Raw genomic sequence first — 26,988 nt, forward strand, 5'->3', positions numbered from 1 at the left:
TACCCTGCCCTCAGCCCTCCTCTGGTCAGCTTGGCAGGGATCTCTTTCTCTGCAGGAAAAAGCTCCTGTTTGGGCTTCTTGACCGCTCTTGCGGTTGTTTTGTGTGCTTTTGGCCTCTTTGCCTCTTCCTTCGCCTTGTTTGTTGTTGTCTTTCCTTCACTGAAACATAAGACATTTTAAAATTTCTAATGAAACGTCTGTGGGTGTGGAACTTTTCATCAGGCTGGATGTTAAGCAGAGGGCGGTGGGTGGGGAGAGAGAAAGCTGGCTTGATGCTGAAGCCACAAAGTCTGCGTTTTGCCACACTCTGAAAACGGAGTGGAGGAGGAAGACAGCAGGCGAGAATGGGGCGAGGCTGTCATAGGTGCTAGGCAGATTTCACATTGCACTGGGGGACATAAGCTTGCTGTGCCTTGGATTCAAGCAGAGATCAGGCATGGCTCTGTCTCTCTGGCTTCCCAGCTTGCTTCCTCCTGCCTCTAGCTCTCACACCTCCACTCTGGCCCTTTGTCTTTCAACCTGCCAGAAAGTTGAGGGAGAAGAGCCCACCCATGTGTCCTCTAGCACAGAGCCACTTCCTTTGTTACCTTACTGACTCATACTATGCCTGGCTATTTCCGCAGTTGAATCCCGGTTGGGTCCAGGAACTCAAGCATGCAGCCTACCCGCTTCCCCACCCCAAATCACAACACTATGTTGGGATTATGCCTCCCTTGACCTCCTTAAGATGTTTCAAAGAGATGCTAGAAAACAGTGGTTTTATATTCAGCTGCTAACCAATGCAGAAGAAGCATTATGCCTTAAAGAAAAAAGAGATTGCCACCAAACATGTATTTGTTGTTGTTGTTTAGTCATTTAGTCGTGTCCGACTCTTCACCAGAACATGCCAGGCACTCCTGTCTTCCACTGCCTCCCGCAGTTTGGTCAAACTCATGCTGGTAGCTTCAAGAACACTGTCCAACCATCTCGTCCTCTGTCGTCCCCTTCTCCTTGTGCCCTCCACCTTTCCCAACATCAGGGTCTTTTCCAGGGAGTCTTCTCTTCTCATGAGGTGGCCAAAGTATTGGAGCCTCAGCTTCAGGATCTGTCCTTCCAGTGAGCACTCAGGGCTGATTTCCTTAAGAATGGAGAGGTTTGATTTTCTTGCAGTCCATGGGACCTTCAAGAGTCTCCTCCAGCACCATAATTCAAACGCATCAATTCTTCAGCAATCAGCCTTCTTTATGGTGCGGCTCTCACTTCCATACATCACTACTGGGAAAACCATAGCTTTAACTAGACGGACCTTTGTCGGCAAGGTGATGTCTCTGCTTTTTAATATGCTATCTAGGTTTGTCATCGCTTGTCTCCCAAGAAGCAGGTGTCTTTTAATGTCGTGACTGCTGTCACCATCTGCAGTGATCAGGGAACCCAAGAAAGTAAAATCTCTCACTGCCTCCATTTCTTCCCCTTCTGTTTGCCAGGAGGTGATGGGACCAGTGGCCATAATCTTAGTTTTTTTGATGTTGAGCTTCAGACCATATTTTGCCTTCTCCTCTTTCACCCTCATTAAAAGGTTCTTTAATTCCTCCTCACTTTCTGCCATCAAGGTCGTGTCATCTGCATATCTGAGGTTGTTGATATTTCTTCCGGCAATCTTAATTCCGGCTTGGGATTCCTCCAGCCCAGCCTTTCGCATGATGAATTCTGCATATAAGTTAAATAAACAGGGAGGCAATATACAGCCTTGTCGTACTCCTTTCCCAATTTTGAACCAATCATTTGTTCTATATCCAGTTCTAACTGTAGATTCTTGTCCCACATAGAGATTTCTCAGGAGACAGATGAGGTGATCAGGCACTCCCATTTCTTTAAGAGCTTGCCATAGTTTGCTGTGGTCGACACAATCAAAGGCTTTTGCATAGCCAATGAAGCAGAAGTAGATGTTTTTTTCTGAAACTCTCTAGCTTTCTCCATAATCCAGCGCATGTTTGCAATTTGGTCTCCGGTTCCTCTGCCCCTTCGAAATCCAGCTTGTATTTCTGGGAGTTCTTGGTCCACATACTGCTTAAGCCTGCCTTGTAGAATTTTAAGCATAACTTTGCTAGCATGTGAAATGAGTGCAATTGTGCAGTAGTTGGAGCATTCTTTAGCACTGCCCTTCTTTGGGATTGGGATGTAGACTGATCTTTTCCAGTCCTCTGGCCACTGCTGAGTTTTCCAAACTTGCTGGCATATTGAGTGTAGCACCTTAACAGCATCATCTTTTAAAAATTTAAATAGTTCAGGTTTTACTGGAGCATAAAAATATGGAACACATAGTTGTGGTCTCTGAATTTAATCAACAGAAGTCCATGTTCACGAAGGTGGGCAGCAGCAAGATAATGTTTGCTAGGGCATTTTTGGAATGATAAATGTGTCAGGTATTTTTAATTTTTCTTTCCTCTTTTTAATATTTTGTTTTTTGAGAAAGAGAGAGGTGGGATATATTTTTCCCATGCAGTGGCAGAGAGCAGACGGACATCCGGGGGGCGGGGCGGGCGTTCTGGGGGTGGGGGGCCCAGCACGGGCGGGGGGACAGCCGCAATGGAACCCCACCAGGATTGCGCTGCCAGGGGTGGTGCGCTCCCCCTGCCCCCCTCTTCCTCTGCCAGTGTTTCCATGCACTGAAGAAACTTCCACAAAAGAAATATGCTCTTCCTTAAACAGTCATTGGAGTGAACTCTTCCCCAGTTCCTCTGCCCTTCCTCTCAGAAGACAGAAGAGTTTGTCAGGCAGCCTTGAGCTGTTTGCAAAAAACCCAAACAGGCACCCTCATTGCATCAGAACTTTATCAGCCACTGGGACGGTGTTTAGTCTGTAGGGTAACATGCTCATTGACAGAGGCAAAGGGCAGAGAGATGAACTTTTGGGGGACTAAATATTAGAACCATAGAATTGTAGAGTTGGAAGGGACCCCAGTGGACATCTAGTCCAACCCCCTGCAATGCAGGAAATTCAGCTAAAGCATCCGTGATGGATGGCCACCCCCTTCCCGGTTCTAACCTGCTATTCATCCATCACTGATACCATTCCACACCACTTCTCTTTCTCCTGCCCCAACCCCAAATATTGCATTGCTCCTTGAACTTTTGTGAGACAGAAATCCACATCATGATTCCCCCCAAGCCTCAAACAGACCCTTTAATGTGAGTGACCCTTCTCTCTGTTAAATCAGCCCTTTATGAAGAACAGTGAGGACTGGAATCTTCACTCTGAAAGGAGTATACATGGTTTGCATGCAGTAGGTCCCGAGTTCATTCCGGTTCTCCAAGTAGGGTTGGAAAAGACCCTTGCCTTGCCTGAAACCCCAGAGAGCTTTCTCTCTGGGTTTCCCAAACTTGGGACTCCAATTGTTTTTGGACTACAACTCCCAGGATTAGTGGTGAGGGATGGTGGGAATTGTAGTCCAAAAGCAGCTAGAGACCCCAGTTTGAGAAAGCCTGATATAGACAGTAGTGAGCTGTATTGGTCTGACTTAGTATAAGGCAGATTCCTAGGGATGCGGGTGGTGCTATGGTCTAAACCACTGAGCCTCTTGGGCTTGCCAATCAGAAGGTCTGCGGTTCGAATCCCCACATTGGGGTGAGCTCCTGTTGCTCTGTCCCAGCTCCTGCCAACCTAGCCGTTCGAAAGCATGCCAGTGCAAGTAGATAAATAGGTACCACTGTGGCGGGAAGGTAAGCAACGTTTCTGTGTGCTCTGGTTTCCGTCACGGTGTTCCATTGCGCCAGAAGCGGTTTAGTCATGCTGGCCACATGACCCGGAAAGCTGTCTGTGGAGAAACGTCAGCTCCCTCAGCCTGAAAGCGAGATGAGCACCGCAACCCCATAGTCATCTTTGACTGGACTTAACTGTCCAGGGGTCCTTTACCTTTTTACCTACCGAGGTACCAGGGAAGCAGTTAGGGCTCTCCTTTAATTCTGTGTTTTATTAAACCCATGACTTAGAGCAGCTCCCCAAACTATGATTGATATTTCATGTTTTTTTTAAAAAAAAAATAGCAATCATGCAATGCAGCCTTCACCATCATGGCCCCCTCCAGATGTTGTGGACTCTTATTTATTTTATATCTATACACCACATTCTCATAAAATATCAAGCTGGGATATGGTAATTTAAGCTTTTGATGGGTGGGGCTGCTGGGAGTTGTAGTCCAGTACATGTGGAGGGCACTGGGATGGCAAAAGTTGATGCAATGTATGGAAACTCATCTAACACAGATGTCCACAAAGCCTTAAGCACTGGTGGACTAGTAGGAAATGTGTGCTTTCCCCTGTGTTTTCCTGCTTCTGGTGCACTGGTGTTTAAAGCCACATCGACCCCTGTGTGTGACATCTGCCGGGATAGCTCAGTTGGTTAGAGCGTGGTGCTGGTAATGCCAGGCTTGCAGGTTCAATCCCTGCATGGGACAGCTGCATATTCCTCCTTTGCAGGGCGTTCAGCTAGGTGCTTCTCAGGGTCCCTTCCAATTCTTCTATGATTCTATAGATTGTTGTAGGCATTAAATGAGGAGGAGAGCCATGTAGGCCACCTTAAGTCCCTGGGTGGGTGGATGCGAGGAGAGGTGGGATAGAAATGCAACAAACAACTAAAACTCAAGAGCAGCAGCTGAGCACAAGAACCCTCTACCCTCCTGCTATTTCCAACAACTGGTATTCAGAACCGTTACTGCCTTTGTGGACACAAAGCCTAAGCATCATGCTGATGGAGAGAGCTGACGTTCCCATGTTGACGTTTTGCCTGCCTTTTCCCCCAGAAAAGGAGACGGCTTTGTATCTGTGGCCACCGATTGCTCTGTGCGGTGCCTTCAGCAGTACCAAGCAGTGCTGTGGTGTGAGATGCCAGCTGATTGGCAGAGAGCGCCTGGTGGGCGGGCATCCTAAGCAGATAAGAGCTTGGATCAGAAGTGCCAAAGGTTGGTCTGGGGAGAGAGAGGAGTGTGCTTGAGTTTGGGAAGCGCTGGGAAGGACACAGACAGAATCGCAGGATCATAGAACTGCAGAGTTGCAATGGGCGCTCTCAGGGCAGCCCCGTCTTTGCGTTGGCTCTGCATCGTCCTGGTGCTAGCAGGGCTGGCTCCCCTCACTGCTGCTCAGTACTGGTGGTCTTGGGGTCGACAAGAACCCACAACTGTGATGATGCCAACAACCCCCAAAGGTAGGTGCAAAAGGCTTTCCATTGCTCTTCTATGCGGTGAAGGGGTTGGAAATGTAGGAGGCTCCAGAAAGGTTAATCTCAGATGTTTGGAGCAGAGAGGGCTTGGAGTCACTGCTTGGTTGTGTTGTAAATAGATCAAGGTGGGGGGGGGGGAAGGACTAGGAGTTTGCAACGGGAGGTATTCGGACTGCAGCTGTTTGGGGTTCGAGCGACCGCCATAGTTGTGTGGCAGGCAAGATTTCAACAGGTGCTGCTTTCCCCTGCGTGGAGATGCAGTGAGATGCACAGCTTTTGCTACCAAAAGTTGCACAGCATCTGTGTACATGGGGTCTGCCTGTTGAACTGCTGCCTTTTCTGCAGCTGTGAGAGCTACAGGAGCCTTGCCCGGGGAAAGTTGGGGAGAGTGCTGTGTGGTGGATAGCACTCTAAACTCTGACAGGGGAGGCTTGGGTTCAAATTTCTGCTTAGCCCTGATGCTTCAAGAGCAGTATTGGCCAGGTTGGTCTCTGGCCTGATCTACCTCACAAGGTTGTTGTCAGCCCTATCCTGAGCACAGAAGAAGGAAGAATTGCAGAAGGAGGAAGAATGTACGATAAGAAAAGTTAGGAAATATGATTTGACTGTGATATGGTTCTATGAAATAATGATATTGGGAAATGCTACATATAACTACTAAGAAATTCAGATGGAAGGGATTTGAGGAAGTCAAATAATATGTTTATGAAGATGGATTTTAATTAATTGTTATTGTAGTGATGATTTGTTTTATTTTATGTTCCATATTCTTTTTTCTTTTTCTTTTTTTCTTTTTCTTTCTTCTTTTTTAGTATTGTTAATTTTTTTCTTTTATGTTTATGTATGAAAAATAATAAATATTATTGTGGAGGGGGGAAAAGGAGGAAGAATTGGATGTACTTACTTTTACTTACTTACTAAATTTGTATGCCACCGTATACCTGTAGGTCTCAGGGCGGTTCACAGTTGGATGCCGCAATAAGAAATAAAACAAACATGGCATTCTCCTAACTTTGGCTTTTCTTTCCTGATAGCTCAGTTGGTAGAGCACGATACTCTTAATCTCAGAGCCCTGGGTTCGAGTCCCATGTTGGGTGCATTGCAGGGGGTTGGACTTAGATGATCTTTGTGATCCCTTCCAGCTCTCATGATTCCGTGATTCCGCTGCTCTGGAAAACGGGTGTCAGAAATGGAGCGGTTTCCTTTTACATTTAGGATGCTCTGATGTGGTGGTAGTCTCTAACATTGTTTCGTTTTGCCTTCCCAGCCACGGAAGCAGATGTGGAGGAACCCACTGAGAAAATGGTCCTGAACACCCCCACCCTTTGGGACACACCAGGGATATTTACAGAGGAGGTGGCAGTCTCCTCTGAAGCAACAACACCAGACCTGGTAAGCAGTTACCGTGGGATGGCTGGATGAGGCCAGGGCATTCCTAGCACCCATGTTCGTGGCGAATCATGTAGCAAATATAGTGGAACTCTAGAATTGGAGGGAGCTTTGTAGGCCATCAAACTGGTACAGCAGGCATGGGGAATCTGTGGAGCTCCAGATGTTGCTGCACTACAACTCCCAACATCCCTGGAGATACTGGATGGGGATCCTGGGAACTGGAGTCCAACAACAGCCAGGCAATCCACAGGTTCCCTGTCCCAGCACTACAGCACGAGAAACCTCTGGCCCTCCAGATGTTGTCTGGCGCTAGTTCAGATCAGCCTCAGTCAGTGGCTAAGAATGACAAGTTATACAGTGGTTCTCAACCTGTGGGTCCCCAGATGTTGTTGGACTACAACTCCCGTCATCCCTGAGCTCTGGCCTTGCTAGCTAGGGGAGTTGTAGTTCAACAACATCTGGGGACCCACAGGTTGAGAAAGGCTGCTTCCGGAGGGTCACAGGCTCCCAACACCTGATCTGGTGTAACCCTTTGCTTCATGCAAGTGAGCAGGGTTGGGGTTTTTCCACCTGGGAAGGCTCCTGTGCCTTTAAGAGCAGTGTGGCAAGCAGAGAGTTGACTATACTTCTATAGCCATCACTATATTTCTATACAGAATAAAGCTTTCGCCTCCTAGATTTCTGGCTTCCTCACAGCTTCCTCATAAAGCAAGGGTTTGACAGTGTGCCTGTGACAGATGTGTAAAATCATTATGAAGGGAGAGCGCAGCTGCAAAGGCGTGTGTTGGTAACTGGGTGCATATTTGTTTTATTTTACTTCTGTTTGTTGCCTTTCTATCCTACCTTTTGTATTCCAAGGAGCTCAAGGTGCCACAAAATATTCTCCCCCTCCCTTCCTCATTTAATCCCCACAACAACCCAGTGAGGTAGCTTAGGCTGAGAGGCAGTGACTAGCCCAAGGTCACCCAGTGAGCTTCATGGCTGAGTGGGGATTTTGAACCCTGGCAAGTAATAGGAGCAATTTATTATTTATTTTATATTGTAAAATTTATACACCTCTTGATGGTAAAAAAAAAGGGGGGGGGGAGAAACACCTTAAATCGCTTTACAAAATAACACTTTGCGTTTATGTAGCGTGTTCAAATCACTCATACCTTTTTGCGTGATTTCCGTAATCTTTTGTTTAGTTAGCCACCACCATCATCCCCCCTGTAATATAGGTTGTTGGAAGAGGACTATGGTTATCAAGTTGTATGCTCTCTGTGCGCGCACACATGGAATCCTGGGAACTGTACTTTGTTAAGGGTGCAGGCAATGCTTTTTTCTGGGGGTACGCATACCCCTAAACATTTTGTGAATCTTTGAACTTTTGTCCATTTACTGTATTTATTTTTCCCAATTTGAACTATAAAATTGTGATTTTCTTGAGTCAAAATGAGAGTAAACATTTTTTTAGGGGTGGGGAAGCCCTAGGCAAAGAGAATTGAAGCTCTGTGAGGGGTAAACTACACTTCCCAGGGCTTGGGGTGGGTGCGCTTTAAATGTATGGTGTGTGTATGTTCATGTCCATAGCGCAATTTGAACTTTCAGGCCAATAGCCAACGTTTCTGCACTAGCCAGAGGTGATGTGTCTGACTTTGCATGTGAAATAACTTTGTTTTTGAATCTGGGTGAGTGAATTCACAAGTGAGTGGCTTAGTGTGTAGCAGAAATAAAAACAAAATTGTACCCAGAGTGGTCACCCTGCGTACATTCTGGCCTCCGGAAGGGCATAAAGAAGCTTTTGCTAAAAGAACAACCCAGAATCATGACAAACAACCCTATCTTTTTCATTTCCAAACACTTGTGTAAGAATTTGTCTAGTGTCCAAATTTGTCTCGTGTCGGGGGCCTAATCTGGCCCGTGTGGCAGTTTATTTGCTGGGGTAAAATCCTAAAAAAAGGTCAACAACATTGGTTGGCCCTTCGGTCGGCCCCCACGGCCCTTTACTTCATCAAATCTGGCCCTCTTTGCAAAAAGATTGGACACCACTGGTCTAGTGCAATATTAAATGTTCCATAATTATGAATATGCTTCATGTTCACACTTCACCTGCAAGAATGGGAGAATATATGGGGGTGGGGGGGTGGAAAGAGAGAGAGAAGATTCATCTTTTGCAAGTCCTTCACTCCCTGAGCAGAAAAGATTTTAGAAGTATATTCATGAACACTATTCAGTGATCGATGACCTGAAAGCTGCATGCCTTTGAGTGAAGCTGCAGCTTTCAGCACATGTCGTCTCATTACTACCTGAGAAGGGGCGTATATAGGAGATTGCAATCCTGTATGTAATAATTAATCTGTAGGAGCAACCACCTCCTCATTCCATTCAGTTATAAAAGGGGAGGGGAGCCCTTGGCTGTGAGCAATGAAGCAAACATGAAGGACACACAGCAATCAAACAGTTCCTCTATTAAGTTCACTGATGGAACTGGCATGGAAATAAGGAATTGGAAAGTGATAACCAGTGTAACATGGAGATTCTGCTCTTTACTGTGCAAGTCCATTGATTCATCTGGCTGAGTATTATCTCCCCCAGGGAGAGGACCTGTAGTCTAACAACATCTGGAGGACCACGGGCTCCCCATCCTTGGTCTATATCTGGTGTGGGGAGCCTTTGACCATCCAGATGTTGCTGACTACAACTACCACCATTCCTGTTTGCCGAGGCTGGTGGGCATTGTCCTTCATCAACATCTGGAAGGCCAGGGTTCCCCATCTTTGATCTACACTGGCAGGAACCGTCCAGGGCTTCAGAAATAAGTCTTTCACCATCTTTACCTGGAGATCACCAGCAATTCAATCAGCGCTGGATAGCTCAGTTGATTAGAGAGTAGTGCTGATAATGCAAAGGTGGCAGATTTTATCCCTGTATGAGACAGCTGCATATTCCTACTGCCGTTGGACTAGATGATGCTCAGGTCCCTTCCAACTCTAAAGTCCTATGATTCTGTGATTGTTAACCTGAGATCTTCTCATACAAAGCATGTGTTTTACCTCTGAGCTATAGTCTCTCTGCCCTGCCACCCTGTAGTTTGAGGAAATAGGGACTGTTTACATGCGCACCTATAAGGTAAAGGTAAAGGTCCTGACCATTAGGTCCAGTTGTGGCCAACTCTGGGGTTGCGGCGCTCATCTCGCTTTATTGGCCGAGGGAGCCGGCGTACAGCTTCCGGGTCATGTGGCCAGCATGACTAAGCCGCTTCTGGCGAACCAGAGCAGCGCACGGAAACACCGTTTACCTTCCCGCCGGAGCGGTACCAACTGCTAGGTTGGCAGGAGCAGGGACCAAGCAATGGGAGCTCGCCCCATCATGGGGATTCGAACCGCCAACATGCTGATTGGCAAGTCCTGGTCTCTGTGGTTTAAGCCACAGCCCCACCCGTGTCCCGTTGCGCACCTGTAACGTAGCACATAAACAGACTGATCAGTTATCCTTTAACCACCATGTTGTACTCATAGCCAAAGTGCTTCAAGAGAGGCATCTGCCTGCAAAGGGAATGCAAGACGAGACGGACCTTTGGTCTAATCCAACAAGGCAATTCTTGAGTTCTAGGGGTTGTGAGCGCCAGCTCATGAACATACGTGTGGCTGTGTTTCCACGCACACACCCTGTAAAGTACACCGTCCTCCTTTGCAGGTTAGGTGCACTTGCTGCCCCACAGCCTTTCAGCCTTCCCCCCCCCCCCTTGGCATCTCAGCATGAAAGGCTTATGGCAATTCAGGCCAGACGGCTGCTCATCTGAGCATGCTCCCGATGTGGGAGATGCAGACCAAAGTCCCAAGGCCAGCTCCCCCACCCTGAGACACACAATCGCTTCCTTTTCTCTCTTGGTTCCTTTCTCTCCACTTTATCAGCAACCAAGGTCCTGTCAGACACAACAAATCCTTGGATTCAGTACATGTACAGGGCTTAATTGGCCAAAGGGAAATGGCTAGAAAGGGACCAGCCCAAGCAAGCGTTGTGTGTCCTGCTTTTACAGAGGAGAGTCCTCTGTTTTGAAAGCCTGTCAGGAGATGCTCCTCTGTTTGATGGTGTCTTCCACTGGAAAGTGCCCTTCTGTTTCCTAATTTCTAAACATTACTTTTTTAAGTGTAGGTTTTTGACTTTATTTGGGCTGCTTGGCTGGGATGGCGTTGCCTGTTTGGGCAGGGATGACAACAGATGTTTCCTGCTGGGGTTTTTTACCTCTAGATTATTTGTTTGGGGAAAGTGTGGTGCTTTGCCTGTTTTGGATGGTGGTGGTTCTGAGCATCACTTTTTTTTTATCCTGCCAAATGGGTAGTTTCTGGTGCCCCCCAACAGTTGGTGTAGAATACAATGGCCAGCTTCCACCTGAGAACATGTGACATTATTAAAACAGCTGACCTGGCTGCCCAATTGCGCCCTCCCTGTGGAACGCCCTCCCACCAGATGTCAAAGAGAACAACAACTACCAGACTTTTAGAAGACATCTGAAGGCAGCCCTGTTTAGAGAAGCTTTTAATGTTTGATGTATCACAGTATTTTAATATTCTTTTGGAAGCCGCCCAGAGTGGCTGGGGAAACCCAGCCAGATGGGCGGGGTATAAATAATAAATTATTATTATTATTATTACTGAGAGAGGTTCAAGCTTCTTGTGTTAATTTACAAGGCCCTGAACAACTTAAGCCCAGGGTATTGCAGGGATTGCCTTAACCCTTATGTTATATCTCAGTAGAGGTTTGGGGTTTGTGTGTGTGATTTCTTTTGTAAAAAAATAAATTGGAATCTTTTTGAAAGTGATACAAAACAGTACCAAGAACAAGGCAAAAAAATTAAAAAATACAGAACAATCAAACCAGATGTTCCTGATCCCAGTCACTGAGATCATCTGCAAGAGCATCGTCGGTCATTCCGTAAGATGGTGAGGCTTGTTTGACAAGATACTGAGCCTTTAGTGTCATCTGTGATGTTTCTACATATTTAGAACGGGGATTTTTGTATGCTGCTACATTTGCTATAGAATTACTGTTCTATTATTGCTGCTATTATTAAATTATTCTTGCAGTCTGTTGGTTTGGTGATGCCTTGCCCTGATTGTCACTTTCAGTATAATTTTGTGTGTATGTGAAAAGGTGGCATACAGATAAATTGATTATGACTTGGAATTTTTTGCTTGCTTTGCGGTTAATATTAGTTAGGCATAAGCCCAGTTCTAGGGATGTGGGTGGCGCTGTGGGTTAAACCACAGAGCTTAAGACTTGCTGATCAGAAGGTTGGCGGTTCGAATCCCCGTGACGGGGTGAGCTCCTGTTGCTCGGTCTCTGCTCCTGCCAACCTAGCAGTTCGAAAGCACATCAAAGTGCAAGTAGATAAATAGGTACCACTCTGGCGGGAAGGTAAACGGTGTTTCTGTGCGCTGCTCTGCTTCGCCAGAAGCGGCTTAGTCATGCTGGCCACATGACCCGGAAGCTGTACGCCGGCTCCCTCCCTGTACGCCAATAAAGCGAGATGAGCGCCGCAACCCCAGAGTCAGCCACGACTGGACCTAATGGTCAGGGGTCCCTTTACCTTTACCTAAGCCAAGTTCTGGTGTCTCTCTCCTCTCCCAATCCCATGTTATTAACGCTGTATGAATAGGAAAGTGGGGGGAGCACTCTCACTGCCACCCCTCACTGCCTCTCATTGCCATTGCTGCTCCCCCAGCCCCTCACATGCCGAGAGGACTGAACCTCTGCCACGGGGAGCCTTTTTTCTACCCCACAGGCTCTCTAGATCTTCCACTGCAGGAGTGGTTAGAGTTCAACAACAAACTTTTATTCTCAGCTATAATTGATCTCGCAGATGAAGAATGCTTTCATTTTTATAAATCTTTATTATCTGAACAGTGAATCTTTGTATGAGTGAATGCTTTGTTATCCAGTTGTAGCTGTGCTGGGTCTTTGTACTTTTGTCCTTCCAGACCGTAAGGCTTTATAGTTTACATTTCTGGTTCTTCTTTTTCCCATCCTTTTTTGTTATGCTTACCCTTTGTTTGCTAATAAAAAATAAAATTAAAAAACAAAACAATCGGGGTGCTAGGAAACACGGCCCTTATTACCTCTCACATGATAATTGTGTGAGGGGGGGGGAAACCTGAAGAGGACTATAAGGATTCAAAATTAATATATATGGTCTTAACCCCTTCATGCATTAATTAGACCAGGGTTTCCCAAACTTGGGTCTCTGGCTGTTTTCGGACTACAGTTCCCATCATCCCTGACCACTGATCCTGCTAGCTAGAGATGATGGGGGTTGTAGTCCAAAAACAACTGGAGATCCAAGTTTGGGAAACATTGAATTAGACTGAAGCATGTTGGTTATATGAGACTGGTTATCCCACAAACTTTATGTCAGGCTGTGGTGTGCCCACAAATTCCATTTTTCCCCCTCCCAGGCTACCTCTGCAGCTGACAAGGAGGAAGTGTTTCCTGGCATAGATTTTCCCTTTCAGGACATCCTTGAAGGCAGCACTGAGGATGAAGATGATGAATTTTTACACAGCCTAGTAACAGCACCGGGGAAGGAGGTGTCAACTGAGCTGGTACACTTCTGTTCTTTTCTGTAGCAAGTGGGTTGTTGTAATCTAAATATTTTCATCTGCCCCTGAAGGCTGGCTCACGCGGCAGCTGCTACCTACCTAGTTTTAGGGCTTATCCACATCTCTGCTCTTCCCAGGCATGGTCCACGCTTTAGAAAAGCTCAGTGTTCAAGCGCCTTCTTTTTTCTCTCTTTCTCTTTTGCTCCAGATGTTTCTCCATGGAAACCTGTTCTTTAAAGTTCAATCGAAACAAATGGCATTCCATGGAAAAACCTCTGTAAATGACTAAGCAGAGGGCCAATAGCAATGCCAGGAGTGAAGAACGCAACAAATTAAAGAATCAGCTACCATTTTGAAAAAACAGAGAGATGTGTGCGTTGTGTAGCTCCTAGGTCTTCCTACACCATTAGGAGATAGCAGCACTTTGCTTTGGAGGGTGGGAGGCCTGCTCAGTGGCAGGGAGGAGAAGACTTGGCATCTTAGTTGGTGTCTTACAAAATATGATTTCCTGTCACCATCTTGTTATCTCAGGAAGATGCAAAACCCTCAATGTCTTCAGTTCACCAAACCACAATCCGGGGAGACTCTGAGACAAAAGAGGTACATTTGGGGTTTTGTTCTGGAAAAAACAGTGCCACGTCGAAAGAAAGGAATAGGGGGTGTGGGGAGTTAAAGGGATAGTGACCATAAATAAGTTCAATGGAACTTATTTCTGAGTAAACATACATTAGTTTATTGCCTTCTGGTGTGGGGGGTTGCTATGGTGAATATATAGCACTAAAGTGCCACGTGGAACCACCATTTTAATTCCCACTTTTTTTTTGCTGAGGCACTGAAAATCCTCTGTTAGAGAATCCTTGCTTTCCTTCAGAGACCTGCAATTCTCAAGGTTCATTGTGGAGACAGAGTGAAGCCAGTTTTAACCTGCAGTATGGCTGCAGGTTAATCAAAGTGGCTGGTCTTGAATAGCAACCATCATCAGAGATGCACTGTTTAGAGAATTCTCAGTTTGTTCATTTTGCCCGGTTAGAAAACACTTTTCTTTAAATATCCCAGAATGTCTACTAACGGCTCCTTTGCACACCTTTCAGGCACAGCCTGTGACTGAAAAATCATGGTGGCCTCTGGCGACTGTTACAAAGGAGCATCCTCAGAAGGCTGAAGTGAGTCAATACAGGGTTTTGGTAGTCCATGGGCTTTGGTAATCCATGCCATATTTTTGTGAGACATCATCACCAATACAGTTAATCTCAGCCATTCCTCTGTAGGTATATTGCCCAGGATTTTTTGAAATATTTCAGGACCTCCCTGGGTGGGGATTTAGGAAGATATACTGAAAGACATTGTACTGGTTATTTGGAAGGCCCACCCGCCCACATGACACAGTCATTGACACTGAGACATTGACAGACACAGCTTTGCTCAAAAACAATATGGCGTATTTTTCAGGATTCTACGAGTGGTTAATTTATAGAGAGTGAAATGCCAGGCCTTGATTCTCTGACCAAGCTCCATGACTTCTGACTGACACTCCCCTCATCAAATCCCAGATTGATATGAATGGTTATCTTGATAGGTCTTATTATATTTTCATTACAAATGTGCACCTTAACAATGTAAACAGGCAGGGAGGTTATCTGTTTTTTGTCATTGTCTTGTGTCTCAGGAGGACCCACATGTCTCGACTCCTGATGTTCACCAAACCGTGGGCAGGGGAGACTCTGTGGCAAAAGAGGTATGTAGGGAGTTCACTATCAAGAAGCCAATGCCACTGTGGAAGAAGGGGGAAAGGGGGAAACAACTAAAGGAAAAGCAGAACCGTCATGTTTGCAATACCAACTTCCTAGAAAGTATATGTGTATGTTTTGCCGGTAAGGTTTACTGGTAGGTTTGGTTCACATTTTAACACAAACTCTACCTAACCTTCACTTTGCAAAGCAATACACTCAAGATGGCGGGGGTGGCAGCTTTCAGCCTGAGGGCTGCATTCCCTTCTGGGCAAACCTCTGAAGGAGTCATGGCCTCCCCAAAAATTCCAGGGACTGTAGGAGATCCATATTCCCCTCAGAGAGCTACCAATCCCAAAGTGGTTTAACAATCAGCCCCTCTTCCTAGGGAACTATGGGATTTCTAGCTCCATGAAGGGAACAAGTCTCCCAACAACTCTCAATGCCCTTAACAAACTACAGTTCCCAGAATTCTCTGAGGGGAAGCCATGACTGTTTAAAGTGCTATAATACTGCTTTAAACGTATACTGCAGCTGGAGCCTTGTTTTTGTCAGATACTGTCCCTTCCAGATCTGCAGTTGCATGGAAAGTAACAATGCACCTTGGCAATGTAAAATGGCAGGGAGGTTATTAAATTTCCTAACTGTTGTCATCTTGTATCTCAGGAGGAACCACAACTCTTGACTCCTTCTGTTCACCAGACCGTGGTCAGTGGGGACTCTGTGGCAAAAGAGGTATGTAGGCAGTTCATGATCAAGAAGTCAATGTCGCGGTGGAAGAAGGAGCCTAGACAGAATTATGGCAGCCTGACAGAGAGGCCTGGAATGGCAGCACTATTTCTTTTAAATCAATATTGTGACATTTATATCCCACTTCTCTTCCGCAAAGTTCAAGATGGCATATGTGGTTCTCCTACTCATTTTTTTCATCCTCAAAACAATCCTGTGAAGTAGGTCAGGCTGACCCATGTAACTTGGACCAAGGTCACCCAGTAAGATAAAATATTGTCTTTCCAGTTCTACAGTTACATGGAAAGAGGGAAAGAAGAAAGTTTTTTTAAAGTCTGGAATAATCAGGTGGAAATGACGCAGAAGGAAGGAACTCTGATGGGATGAAATAATAGGGTAGATTTAGAAAGTTGGGGGTGAGTTGTCACACACACAGAGAGAGAGAGGGGGGGGGTCTGCTTTAAAGTCTCTGATATGGCCCTGGAGGGCCTTGAGGTATGTCTATATTAGGGTTGCCATATTTCAAGTAAAAATCTGGACACAAAAAATGGTTAAACTTTTTTAGGGCAATCACCTGATAGCATCTCCACCACTGCCAAGCCTAAACCAGAGCCTGGGTTGCCAGAACCTGAAGCAGAACCACCCAAGCATATTTAAACAAAAAAAAATCCAGGACATTTGCTTTAAAATGTAAAATTCTCGCCAGATGGGCATGTAGGACCCGCAGAAGAGGACATGTCCAGGAATTCCTGGACGCATGGCAACCCTAGATTCCTGACCTGGTGAAAAAGGTTTTAAATGTGTAATTTATTTAATTTTTTTTCGGCTTTTTGACAGGTGATTACGAAAGAGGAAACCTCATCCATTTCCCCTCCCAAGACAGTCGCTGCCTCCATTATTGGGGTAAAAAAGGGGAAAGTTGATGTTTGGGACTACAATTCCCATCATCCCTGACCACTGGTCCTGTTAGCTAGGGATGATGGGAATTGTAGTCCCAAACATCTGGAGGGCCGGAGTTTGCCTATGCCTGCTCTATGGGTTATGACTTTCCTCTCTGTGTTCCATTGGTGAGAGGTGATCTACCACTAACTACTTTTTCTGTTTTTCTTAGATGTATAATCTTTCCCAGTGTGTCTGTCCAGCAACACCAGGCCCTCGTGGTGCAAAGGTGCGCATCTAAGCTTTCTCCCCCTGTGTTGGGTTGCTGTGGTAATGGCAAGTCCAGGCCAGTCTGCAGCTGAGGGTGTGTCTAGTCTACAAAAGGCATTTTCAAACACCGCCTTGAAGAACATGCATAAGGCAAATGAAAACCTATTGGGCATCCCGAGCCATAAAGAAGGCCACATCTATACTACTGTGGTTGCTACCTCCCCCCCCCCAACCAAATAACCTGTGCCTTTTGAGGGTGGCACAATAACCAGGCATCCAAAAGCTGCAACTGTCCCCCATCTCTGTATCTCCTTGCTGAGAAGCATTCGTGCTGTTGAGCTGTACTGATCTATTGTTTTGGAGCTGTTAGTCCAGCCTTCACTAAGGGGCATCCTGGCGCTGGGACTGATGAGAGTTGTAGTCCAAAACATATGGAAGGTAGCACCTGGTTGGCCGAATGCTGTGTTGCTATGGGGACTCTAGCTGCTAGACAGCAGCCCAAATAAATCTCAGGTGGGAAGGATGCTATTGCACTTAGGTCCTGCTTGTGGGCTCCTCCTAGGCACCTGCCTGGCCACTGTGAGAACATGATGCTAGACTAGATGGGCCATTGACCTGGTCCAGCAGGTCTCTCCTTATGCTCTTTGCCTACAGTGAGCTGAGAAATATTTCACTCTGTATGGAAGAATCATAGAATCGTAGAGTTGGAAGGCACCCTGAAGGTCATCTAGTCCAAGCCCCAGCAATGCAGGAATCTCAGCTAAAGCATCCATGACAGATGGCCATCCAACCTCTGCTTAAATACCTCCAAGAGTACTATGGAATCCAGTTAAGATGACTTTAAAGCCCTAAACAGCCTCGGTCCAGTATACCTGAAGGAGCGTCTCCACCCCCATCATTCTGCCTGGACACTGAGGTCCAGTGCCAAGGGCCTCCTGGCAGTTCCCTTGCTGCGAGACGCCAAGTTACAGGGAACCAGGCAGAGGGCCTTCTCGGTAGTGGCACCCACCCTGTGGAACGCCCTCCCACCAGATGTCAGGGGGGGGGAACTACCAGACTTTTAGAAGACATCTGAAGGCAGCCCTGTTCAGGGAAGCTCTTAATGTTTAATAGGTTTTTGTATTTTAATATTCTGTTGGAAGCCGCCCAGAGTGGCTGGGGAAACCCAGCCAGATGAGCAGGATATAAATATTATTATTATTATTATTATTATTATTATTATTATTACTTGTCCCTAAAGGAACAACCATGGCCCCATCTCCAGCCATACATTTAAGTTTCCCCAAAATATGTGTGCATAAGCTTCTCCCAGAAGCCATTCAAAATAAGTGTGCCCAAAGCAGACAAATAAGTGAGTTGCCTGCTGGCATTGGCTCCAGTCTGCCTATCTAAGCAAGTCCAAGACTCCAGAGGTTTCTAAGAGAGAAGGGGAGCGCTTTGCACAGCAGGAGACTGAGTACAGACCTTTGCTGTAGATCTTGACTGTTGCCTGAATCCAAAGTGCACGCCTCTCATCCTATGTTCTTTCCTACGGCAGGGAGACAAAGGTGACCAGGGTCCTCCAGGAGAAAGAGGACTTCCTGGGGAAAGGGGGCTAGCAGGCAACCCAGGCCAACCTGGACCTGCAGGACCCCCGGGACCTCCAGGCCAGTCCCTTCCAGGAGCTCCAGAATGTGGTGGTGCCAATGGTGGAAATGAAAAGGTGAGACTGGGCCGGGGGAGAGAATTGAGGTCACTTCCTGATGAGTTGTTTGTTGAGCATTCATCCCGATTGGCTTCCACAAAGTTTGTGGAGAGGTTAGACAGCTCTGATTTATTTGGGGGGGGGGTTATGACGTCACATCAAGCGGCTATCGTCACACACCTTCCTGTGTGTTTTCCCATCACTTTGGTTATCACAAAAAAGACTGATTTGGGGTGGGGGGAGTGTGGTTGTTATGCAACAGCACCAAATCAACTTTAATTGGGCAACCGGAATGTGCCAATATGTGATTGATCCACAGCGGAAGATAGCAACACTTTGGAAGCACAGAGGCCAGGGGGGTTTCCAGGCTATGTGCATTAAAATCTTTTTCCAGCGCTTTGAAGTATCATCAACTTTATGAGCAAATGCTTTCAGGCTTTCAGGGAGGTTTCTAACACTTTGGCCCATGCTTTTCCCAGGCATAGGAGAGATGTCCAATCCAGATTGGGACTGCAGCAAGGGGAAAGTATTAAAGTCCTCCCTGCCAGGTTCCCAATGCCTGCCGTTTATTTATTTTTTAAAAGCCTTTCATGCAGCTGCTATTTTTTGGGAACAGCTTCTCTTCTGCTTTGGCCCTACGACACTCACACATGCATTATATCAGCACAAGGTAGACATGGAATTGCAGCCCTGTCATGTCTTGTTTATCTTTTAAACCTAGTTCTTACTGAAGCGATAAGCTTTTATCGGGACTACAGATTGTGGGTGGGAGCTCGCATGGTTGAATACAAAGAAATTCCCTGCACACTGCGCCAGACTTCTCCCTTACATGCTAGCTTTCTGCATTTGGGGTTTTTTTGTGGAGGGAAATATTATCGCGTTGCTCCCACCTCCCATCTGAAGTGATCCAACTCCGACCCAGGTATATCCTCTCAGGAAGAACTACCGGTAGATCTTAGCTTTGGTTTCCTAAGAAGTCAGAAATCTTGACAAATGCATTAGCAACTTCCCAAAGATGCTGAGCGATATTTTCTCTGCCTCTTAAAAGATCAACAACACACCTTGTGCCTCTTTTGTCATTTTCCCTAGGGGGTCAGCATCATGGAAGGGCCCCCTGGTCCAATGGGCTACCCAGGTCTTCCTGGGCCTCCAGGATACCCTGGTCAGGAAGGACCCCAAGGGCCCCCTGGCCTTCCAGGGCACGAAGGTCAGCAAGGTACGCCAGGCCTCCCTGGCACACCAGGCCAGCCTGGCCCACCAGGATCCACAGGGCCTGCAGGCATTCCGGGGCCAGTGGGGGCAGAGGGAATTCCCGGAGCCATGGGCCCTGAAGGGCATCCAGGACTTCCAGGCCACATGGGGCCACCAGGACCACCAGGCACTCCTGGGCAGAAAGGGCCTCCAGGACGAGAAGGGCTTCCAGGGAAGGACGGGCCAAAGGTAAGCAGCGCTGAAAGTGGGGTCATAGGTGAACTGTCAGAGGTGGGCGGCCTAATAGCAGGAAGGCAGGATGGAAGGGAAAGAAAAGCTAAATAAGATGAGCAGGAACAGGGACATGAACTTGCAGGCCTCCTCCTACCTACGCCCTGTAACAATGACAGGTATTTTGCTAGCTGGTAGATAAATGCCTGAATTTCCAAAGGAATTTGGGTGGGTCTCTGCTTGCCTTGAAGCAGACTGGGTGGGTGGGTGGGTTGGTGTGAGTCAGAGGCGAGGGACACCAAGCCTACATTTCTCTTTATAAAAATAATAAAAATAATAATGAAAATGTTGGTGCAGTGGTACCTCAGTTGTCGAACGTTATCTGTTCCGGAAGACCGTTCGACTTCCAAAACATTCGACAACTGAGGCGCAAAGGGCCATCTGCAATTTCCATTGAGAAAACTGAAAAACACACAGCAGAAGCCATTCAGCTTCCGAGGTGTGTTCGAAAACAGAAGCAATTACTCCTGGGTTTTCGGCGTTCGAAAAACAAAACACTCGGCTTCTGAGATGCTCAGAAACCGAGGTACCACTGTACTTACAAACTTTGGCTTTCTGTTTTAGGACTTGTGATAATGTTTGTGGTTTATTCTTGCAGGGTGAGAAAGGTGAGGTTGGCCTACAGGGCCCTCCTGGCAATCCAGGTATAAAAGGTGAAATGGGGCTTCAGGGTGCACCTGGGCCCATGGGTCCTCCTGGTGAGAATCAGGTGAGTGGAAATGCACTTTGCTCTGAGCTAGCATGCTCTCTGATACCCATCTGGGATTGCTTACTTATGGCACACTAAGGCCGTGTACACATTCCTACTTACTCTGCATCCAGTGCTCTCCCACCACTGGTTTGTGAAGACATATACACACAACACTAACCACAATCCACACCTGTCCTGTAGTGTCTTGAGGAACATTGCATTCTGACGTGTTTTCCTCCCACAAACCAGCTTCCATCTGATCATGAAAGCCATATGAAGGCATTAGGGTTGCCTGACCTCCAGGTCTGACCCGAAGTCCTCAGGTTTGCCTGCCCTCCATCCAGGTGGCAGGTGGAGGGTTTGAATGTCCAGGTGAATGGGAGTGCCTTTAATAATAAAAATTATTATTAATAGAACTATGTATTCAGCTTGCAGGCTCTAGCCCAGCAGGAGCTGGCTGCAAATTATAGCACAGACACTCTGAGCGATCTGCCCTCCTTCTCCTCTCCCCTCTCCCAATTAACTTCTGTCTCCATGATCCACCGGGGGCCTCCCCCCAGAACATCAAATAAATAAATAAAAAGGAGTATTCCCTGGATGCCTAGAACCAGGTTTGGGGCAAGTGCTCTTTGGTTAGAGGAACCCCAGCAGAGATTTAAAATCGCAAAATATGCAGCAAAGTAAAGAGTGGAAATATAGGCTATTAGATTTTTAAAAAATCCCTTCTAAGTTGCTTCCAAAATTCCCCTCAGTGGCAGCCTTTGGTCTCTCAAATTTCAGTAGCACCATGTGCAACACTAAAATTCCGCACGCATCCTGCCTCTTGCACTCCATTCTAAAGCATTGTTTTAGCGCCCCCTGCAATGCGGGGCCCAGTGTGACCCTTAAACCGCTTCTGTTCCCTCTTCCCTTAGCACAGAAAGAGACCACATGTAAGTGGTTTACTTACAATCTCTTCAACAGTCATATTCATGTGTTTTTCCATACATCAGCAAGAAAACACAGGCAGTAAAACATAGGTTCCAAAGTGGTGAATGCTTCTAAATTATTTGTATAGAAACACAAAGATAGCTTGCTTACGCCACATGGCCTTAGCTTGAAGCATCCAACTTAGACCTCCTTACAGGTAGGATTCACATGATAATCCTTCGACCCAAGGTAAGGGGGAGTGACCTAGCCAAGCCTGGCAAGACAGCTTGCTCTATGATCTTCAAGCCTTCGTGCATTAATTAGACTTAAGCATGTTGGTTATATGAGGCTGCTTATCCCACAGAAGTGGGGTAAGATGGCCCCAAAGGCAAGCTTGTGTATAACTTAACTTTCATCGAAACTTTCAAGACATTATGACCACAGACATGAGCCTGCCAAAGCATAGGGTGATCCTGGTTACATTTTAGAAGCTAAATGGAACCTAGAATTGTGATAGTTATGAGGCTTCCGTTGCTTCCTATTGATCCTTGGGCCCTTGCCCCTCCATGCGGGACTGCTTTTTATTCTTCCTTGCCCCTTCCATTTCCGCCTTCCACTCCCCCAGTTGTTGCAAAAAAGAGAGAGGAGAAAATCCTTTTCCTTAACGGACGTTGAAAACTATACATATGTTTTATAAATATAAACAGGTATGTGCAAAAATTGTTCTTAATTGGCACATAAACACCAAAGTCTGCCAACAACACAGGTCCAAAGGATCTGTCACTTGTGCATGGGCAGTTGTTGGGGGGGTGTTCCTTATGGGTTGCATCAATGCCCTTCTCTTCTCTCTTTGTAGTGCAACACTCGTGCAAGAGTTCCTGGGCCTCCAGGTCCTAAGGTGAGTATGACGCCTATCAAGTAACATGGCAGAGATGGGGGGGGGGGAGCAGTGGCCTTCCAGATGTTCTTGGGCTCCAGCTCCCTTCAGTCCCAGCCATCAATGTCAATGGTGAGCGATGATGGGGGTTGTAACCTGACACCTGCAGGGCTGCAGGTTCCCCAGCTCTACTTACACTAGCATGCTTTCGAACTGCTAGGTTGGCAAGAGCTGGGACAGAGCAACAGGAGCTCACCCCGTTGCGGGGATTCGAACCGCCGACCTTCCGATCAGCAAGCCCAAGAGGCTCAGTGGTTTAGACCACAGCGCCACCCTTTCCCCCCATCCCTGTCATACCAGCAGGAGAAACAAGGTGGTGCAGGAAGGGCATCCAAAATCTCTGTGTGGGGGCAACCACTACAAATACAATGGCGTGTAGTTAAGTTGTGGACTAGAGCTGACTTTGGATACCCTGGAAATTCTTTTCCTTCCTCACTTTCACCACCCTCTGCCCCCAGTTACAAGGGGAAGAGTGGAGAGATGGGTGGTGGGCTGCCTCTCCTTCCTTTCTCTTTGGGTGATTCCCTTTCTTCAGAAGGATGCGGTAGGAGCCCTCGCTCACGGAGCCCACCTCAAAGTTTTCATCATGAGCTGAAAGGATGGAAAAATTGGGAAACCCAGAGAACCCATGGTCGCAAATTCTATTCATCCCTGTTTGTAGCTGTGTTTATTTTTGCTCACATCCTCTTGCGAAATGTGTCTCTTCCTCCCGGAAAAAAAACATCCTTTTGTGTGTTTCTTCAGCATTTATATTCCTGCCATCTTATCTTCTCCCTGCTTCTCTGGTCTCTGTTTTGCCTTGTATCAAAAGCAGAGCGGGTGTGAGTCAGAGTTGAGGGACTCCAAGCGTACATTTTTCTTTTAAAAATAAATAAATTAGTACTTACAAACTTTGGATTTCTGTCCAGCTGTCTCTCCCTTTCCCTCCACCTTCCTCTGCTTCTGCCTTGCCTCTTGCGTATGTTCGCATCGGTGCTTTAAAACACAGCAAGGTTTGCTCCAATTCAGCTATAAAATGGGAAAGTGCCGGGACAAAAAAAAATCCCTGCAGTTCTGAAGCATGGACCTGTGCCTGCAGAGTGCAGTGCAAAAGGAAGTATAGCTAAGCCCTTAGTTTCATGCCTGCAAGGGGCCTGTCAAATCAGTTAATCGTGGATTAATCCTGGAATTCTAGAGCTGGAAGGGACCCTGAGGGTCATCTAGTCCAACCCCCTGCAATGCAGTAATCTGAGCCAAAGCAGACATGCAAGGTGGCCATCCAACCTCTGCTTAAAAGCCTCCAAGGAAGGAGAGTCCTCTCTTTGCAAAGAGCAGTGCAAAATAGGCAATCGTAAGAACTTTTGGGTATCAGCATGAGTTTGTGTGTGTGTTTGACTACAAGGCCACAGACTTCCTGAGTTCATACTTTTAAGGTGCAGGGAAGCTGCCTGCAACTTTAGATCTGCTTTGCTGGGTTGTAGCAAAAGCCCGTTTACTGCTCCAGCCATGTATTCCCCTGTAATCATTTCAGAAGCAAAGAGCTGCAACCAAACCTAGAGGACAAAGCAGCAGTTAGCCTCATCACACCCTGAACAGAATCAGCAGCACAAGTTTGTACACTGGGCAGGGGAAGCTGCTGTGAAGAAAGGCCTGTTTTGAACCTAGAGACTCTAAATACGGGGTGATTTAGAGTCCTCACGAACCATCAGCTTCAGGCAGTGCTGCCCACAGTGTCCTTTGAGTTGGCGAGCCACCCTGCCTTCTTCCCGAAATTGGGTGTGGTGGGGAAAGAACCATCCCCAGGAGTGTCGTTCTCTAACTTAAGAGCTCCTGATCCTATCATAAGCTTATGAATAGGCTTGTCGCTGTGTCCCTGGCTGTACCTATAAGTGTGTCATGGTGATTTGACCTCCCATTTGGTTTCTTTTCTTCCCCCTTGCAGGGTGAAAAAGGAGAACCTGGAGAACGGGTACGTAGTTGTGCAAAGAGGACCCACATCTTCAAAGCACTGTGATGCATTCTTCTTCTTCTTCTTCTTCTTCTTCTTCTTCTTCTTCTTCTTCTTCTTCTTCTTCTTCTTCTTCTTCTCATTCAAAGGCCCTTCATTGTGTTTTCTTACCCAGGATTGCTGCAACTGCCCTGGAGCAACAAAAGCTGACTCTGACTCCTGGACACCTTTTACCTACCAAGAGGTACACTGAAATATGTTTGCCAACACCCTGCCATTTAGGATTGGTGGTCTTAACACTGAGTGCATGGGGCAGTGTTTCCTCCAAGGATCAGTTAAGGGGAAACTTGTGCTTGGTATCTGCTACAAGCCTTTGTCTGTGGAGGAACAAAAAGCAAAGGCGGAAGTCAGTGGAGGGCAAAAGGTATTTTAGTGGGCTTCCAGTGCTAGTCTGGATTGTCATGGGCCAGGGGTCAGCAAACTTTTTCAGCAGGGGGCTGGTCCACTGTCCCTCAGACCTTGTGAGGGGGCAAGACTATATTGGGGGGGGGGCACAAATAACCCAGAGATGCATTTTAAATAAAAGCACACATTCTACTCACGTAAAAACACCAGGCAGGCCCCACAAATAACCCAGAGATGCATTTTAAATAAAAGGACACATTCCTCTCATGTAAAAACATGCTGATTCCCGGACTGTCCAGGCCGGATTTAGAAGGTGATTAGGCTGCACATCTGGCCCCCAGGCCTTAGTTTGCCTACCCATGTCATGGGCCATATTGGAGGAGGTGTTTCCCCAGGATCTCCTCTTAGGGTGCATACAGGTTGTAGAAAAAACACCCCAAAACTCAACCAACAATTCTGTCCCACTGCTTCTCCTCATACCCAAGAGTTCCATCATATTGATACATGCATGTTCCAAAGCAATGCCAATTTTAATATTTAGGCATGGCTTAGTAAAAAAAAAAAATGTTGCCACCGTTCCTGGCCTATTTATTTATTTACTTACTATTTCACATCACAAGATTTATATGCCGGTTGACTGTAACAAAGCCTCAAAGTAGTTTATAGAAAGAGCCAAAAATGCAGTGTCAATAGACTCTCCCAGCTTGTACTAATGGTGGTTGTGTTCCAAAGTGTGACCTGCCATGGGTGTAAACATCCTGAATTTCTGCAGTCAATGGGGAAAGAGGCAGGGGTGTGTGTGGCTTATGTATTAAGTAAAAATGACATGGGTGGGCAAGATGTGCCCGTGAGCAATATCAGGATATTGAGTTGGCGTCTTTTTCTTCTCCTCCTCCTCCAGAATGGCAAAGGAGACCTTGAGATATATGGCTCGATTGCCAGCCGTGTAAGCCAGCCATTTCATCTTCTCCAACAAACCTTGGTTTGGTTTTGGTTGTGTTTTTTTTTTTAAATTGTATCTTGCCTTCAGAATGTGCTGTCTTCCCAATCTTGGCCTTTTCCCTTAAAAAAAAAACCAGAACAGATAAAAAGAAGCAATTTTGCCTAAACTGGGAGTAGGGAACCTTTTTCAGTCTGAGGGCTGGCTTTCCTCGTGGCAGCCTTATGGGGTCCATGTGGTAGGTGTGGCCAGAGGCAAAAGTGGGTGGAGCAATGGATGCGACTCCTACCTTTGAACAGGTGGATACATTCCAGCCATGCAAAAGTCACAAGTTTCAGCACACATGCATACAAACCATCCCTCCATCCAAGCTAGCAGGCAGGGCTAGCCCAGGACGCTAGAGACAAAACACAAATTGCTGCCTCTGTCCCCTCTGCTACATGCTTGCATGCTGCTGTGCACCCACCATGCACCTGCCTGGCATGTGACCGCTGTCACATGCATGAATGGGCATGCAGCTGCGAGTGTATGGGGGGGGGAGAGAGAAGATCATGAGCGGTGTGCTCCTTAGAGGTTGGATCTGCTGCCCCTCCCAGCTGTCCAGAGCTTGCTGCCTTGAGGCTACTGCTTCATCCTGCCTCATGGGTAGGCTGGTCCTGCTAGCAGGAGGCGTAATCACAGTTCAAGGCACAGTCCAGCCAGGCAAAAGCACTCGAGAAGGGCTTGGTGATGGAGTACAGGCAGAGAGCCCCAGAGGGCTCTGCATTTGACCTCTTGACCCCCAGTTTCCACCCACCACCCCAGACTAAATGAGCATTGTATGGAACCAAAGATCCCAGGCTGACTTCCTTAGAGTATTGGAGTCCCCCTGAGTCTTGCACGAGAAACAGTTGTGCAAGCAGGCAAGCTATTCGCCAGCCCATTCAGACGTCAAGGTGTGAAATGTAATGGTGTTTGCAAAGTTCGGTTTCAGAATGCAGGTAACACCCAGTGTCTCTGTTCCCTTCTCTGCTTCTTCTAGGGTCCTCCAGGCCCCGCAGGAAATCCCGGCATGCCTGGGCCCCCAGGCCCTCCTGGACCACCAGGAGTTATTTACCTTAATGTAAGTGATCCTCATCCACTACCCCCCACCAAAAAAACCCACCTCAATGTTAGGGGAGATGGAGCAGCCACATGGTATTTAGAAGAGTGACTTGTGGAAAGTTAGGGATCTGTCTCTTCAGCTGTTTTTTAAACATCACA

The 26,988-nt window shown here is 46.9% G+C and overlaps 1 protein-coding gene across 6 annotated transcripts in view; it reads left to right on the forward strand.

The window, feature by feature from the left end:
- LOC310661921 (uncharacterized protein) overlaps positions 1–26,988 on the forward strand; it is a 47,761-nt gene that overhangs the window by 10,284 nt on the left and 10,489 nt on the right. For 4 of the 6 annotated variants that reach the window (XM_083408575.1, XM_083408577.1, XM_083408574.1 and 1 more), the window contains 16 exons: positions 6,461–6,585; positions 13,023–13,169; positions 13,698–13,766; positions 14,258–14,329; positions 14,833–14,901; positions 15,560–15,628; positions 16,460–16,525; positions 16,734–16,790; positions 18,309–18,473; positions 19,545–19,895; positions 20,536–20,646; positions 22,394–22,435; positions 24,396–24,422; positions 24,577–24,645; positions 25,708–25,752; positions 26,768–26,848. In XM_083408575.1, coding sequence (XP_083264701.1) covers positions 6,496–6,585; positions 13,023–13,169; positions 13,698–13,766; positions 14,258–14,329; positions 14,833–14,901; positions 15,560–15,628; positions 16,460–16,525; positions 16,734–16,790; positions 18,309–18,473; positions 19,545–19,895; positions 20,536–20,646; positions 22,394–22,435; positions 24,396–24,422; positions 24,577–24,645; positions 25,708–25,752; positions 26,768–26,848 — 1,530 coding nt within the window. In that variant the 5' untranslated portion in view covers positions 6,461–6,495. Of the gene's footprint in view, positions 1–2,606; positions 5,179–6,460; positions 6,586–13,022; positions 13,170–13,697; positions 13,767–14,257; positions 14,330–14,832; positions 14,902–15,559; positions 15,629–16,459; positions 16,526–16,733; positions 16,791–18,308; positions 18,474–19,544; positions 19,896–20,535; positions 20,647–22,393; positions 22,436–24,395; positions 24,423–24,576; positions 24,646–25,707; positions 25,753–26,767; positions 26,849–26,988 lie in introns of those variants that run through there. The other 2 variants (XM_083408572.1, XM_083408573.1) reach the window with 2 other exon arrangements.

The sequence above is a fragment of the Podarcis tiliguerta genome (assembly GCF_965153285.1).
Source record: "Podarcis tiliguerta genome assembly, chromosome: 13".
Taxonomy (NCBI): Eukaryota; Metazoa; Chordata; class Lepidosauria; order Squamata; family Lacertidae; genus Podarcis; species Podarcis tiliguerta.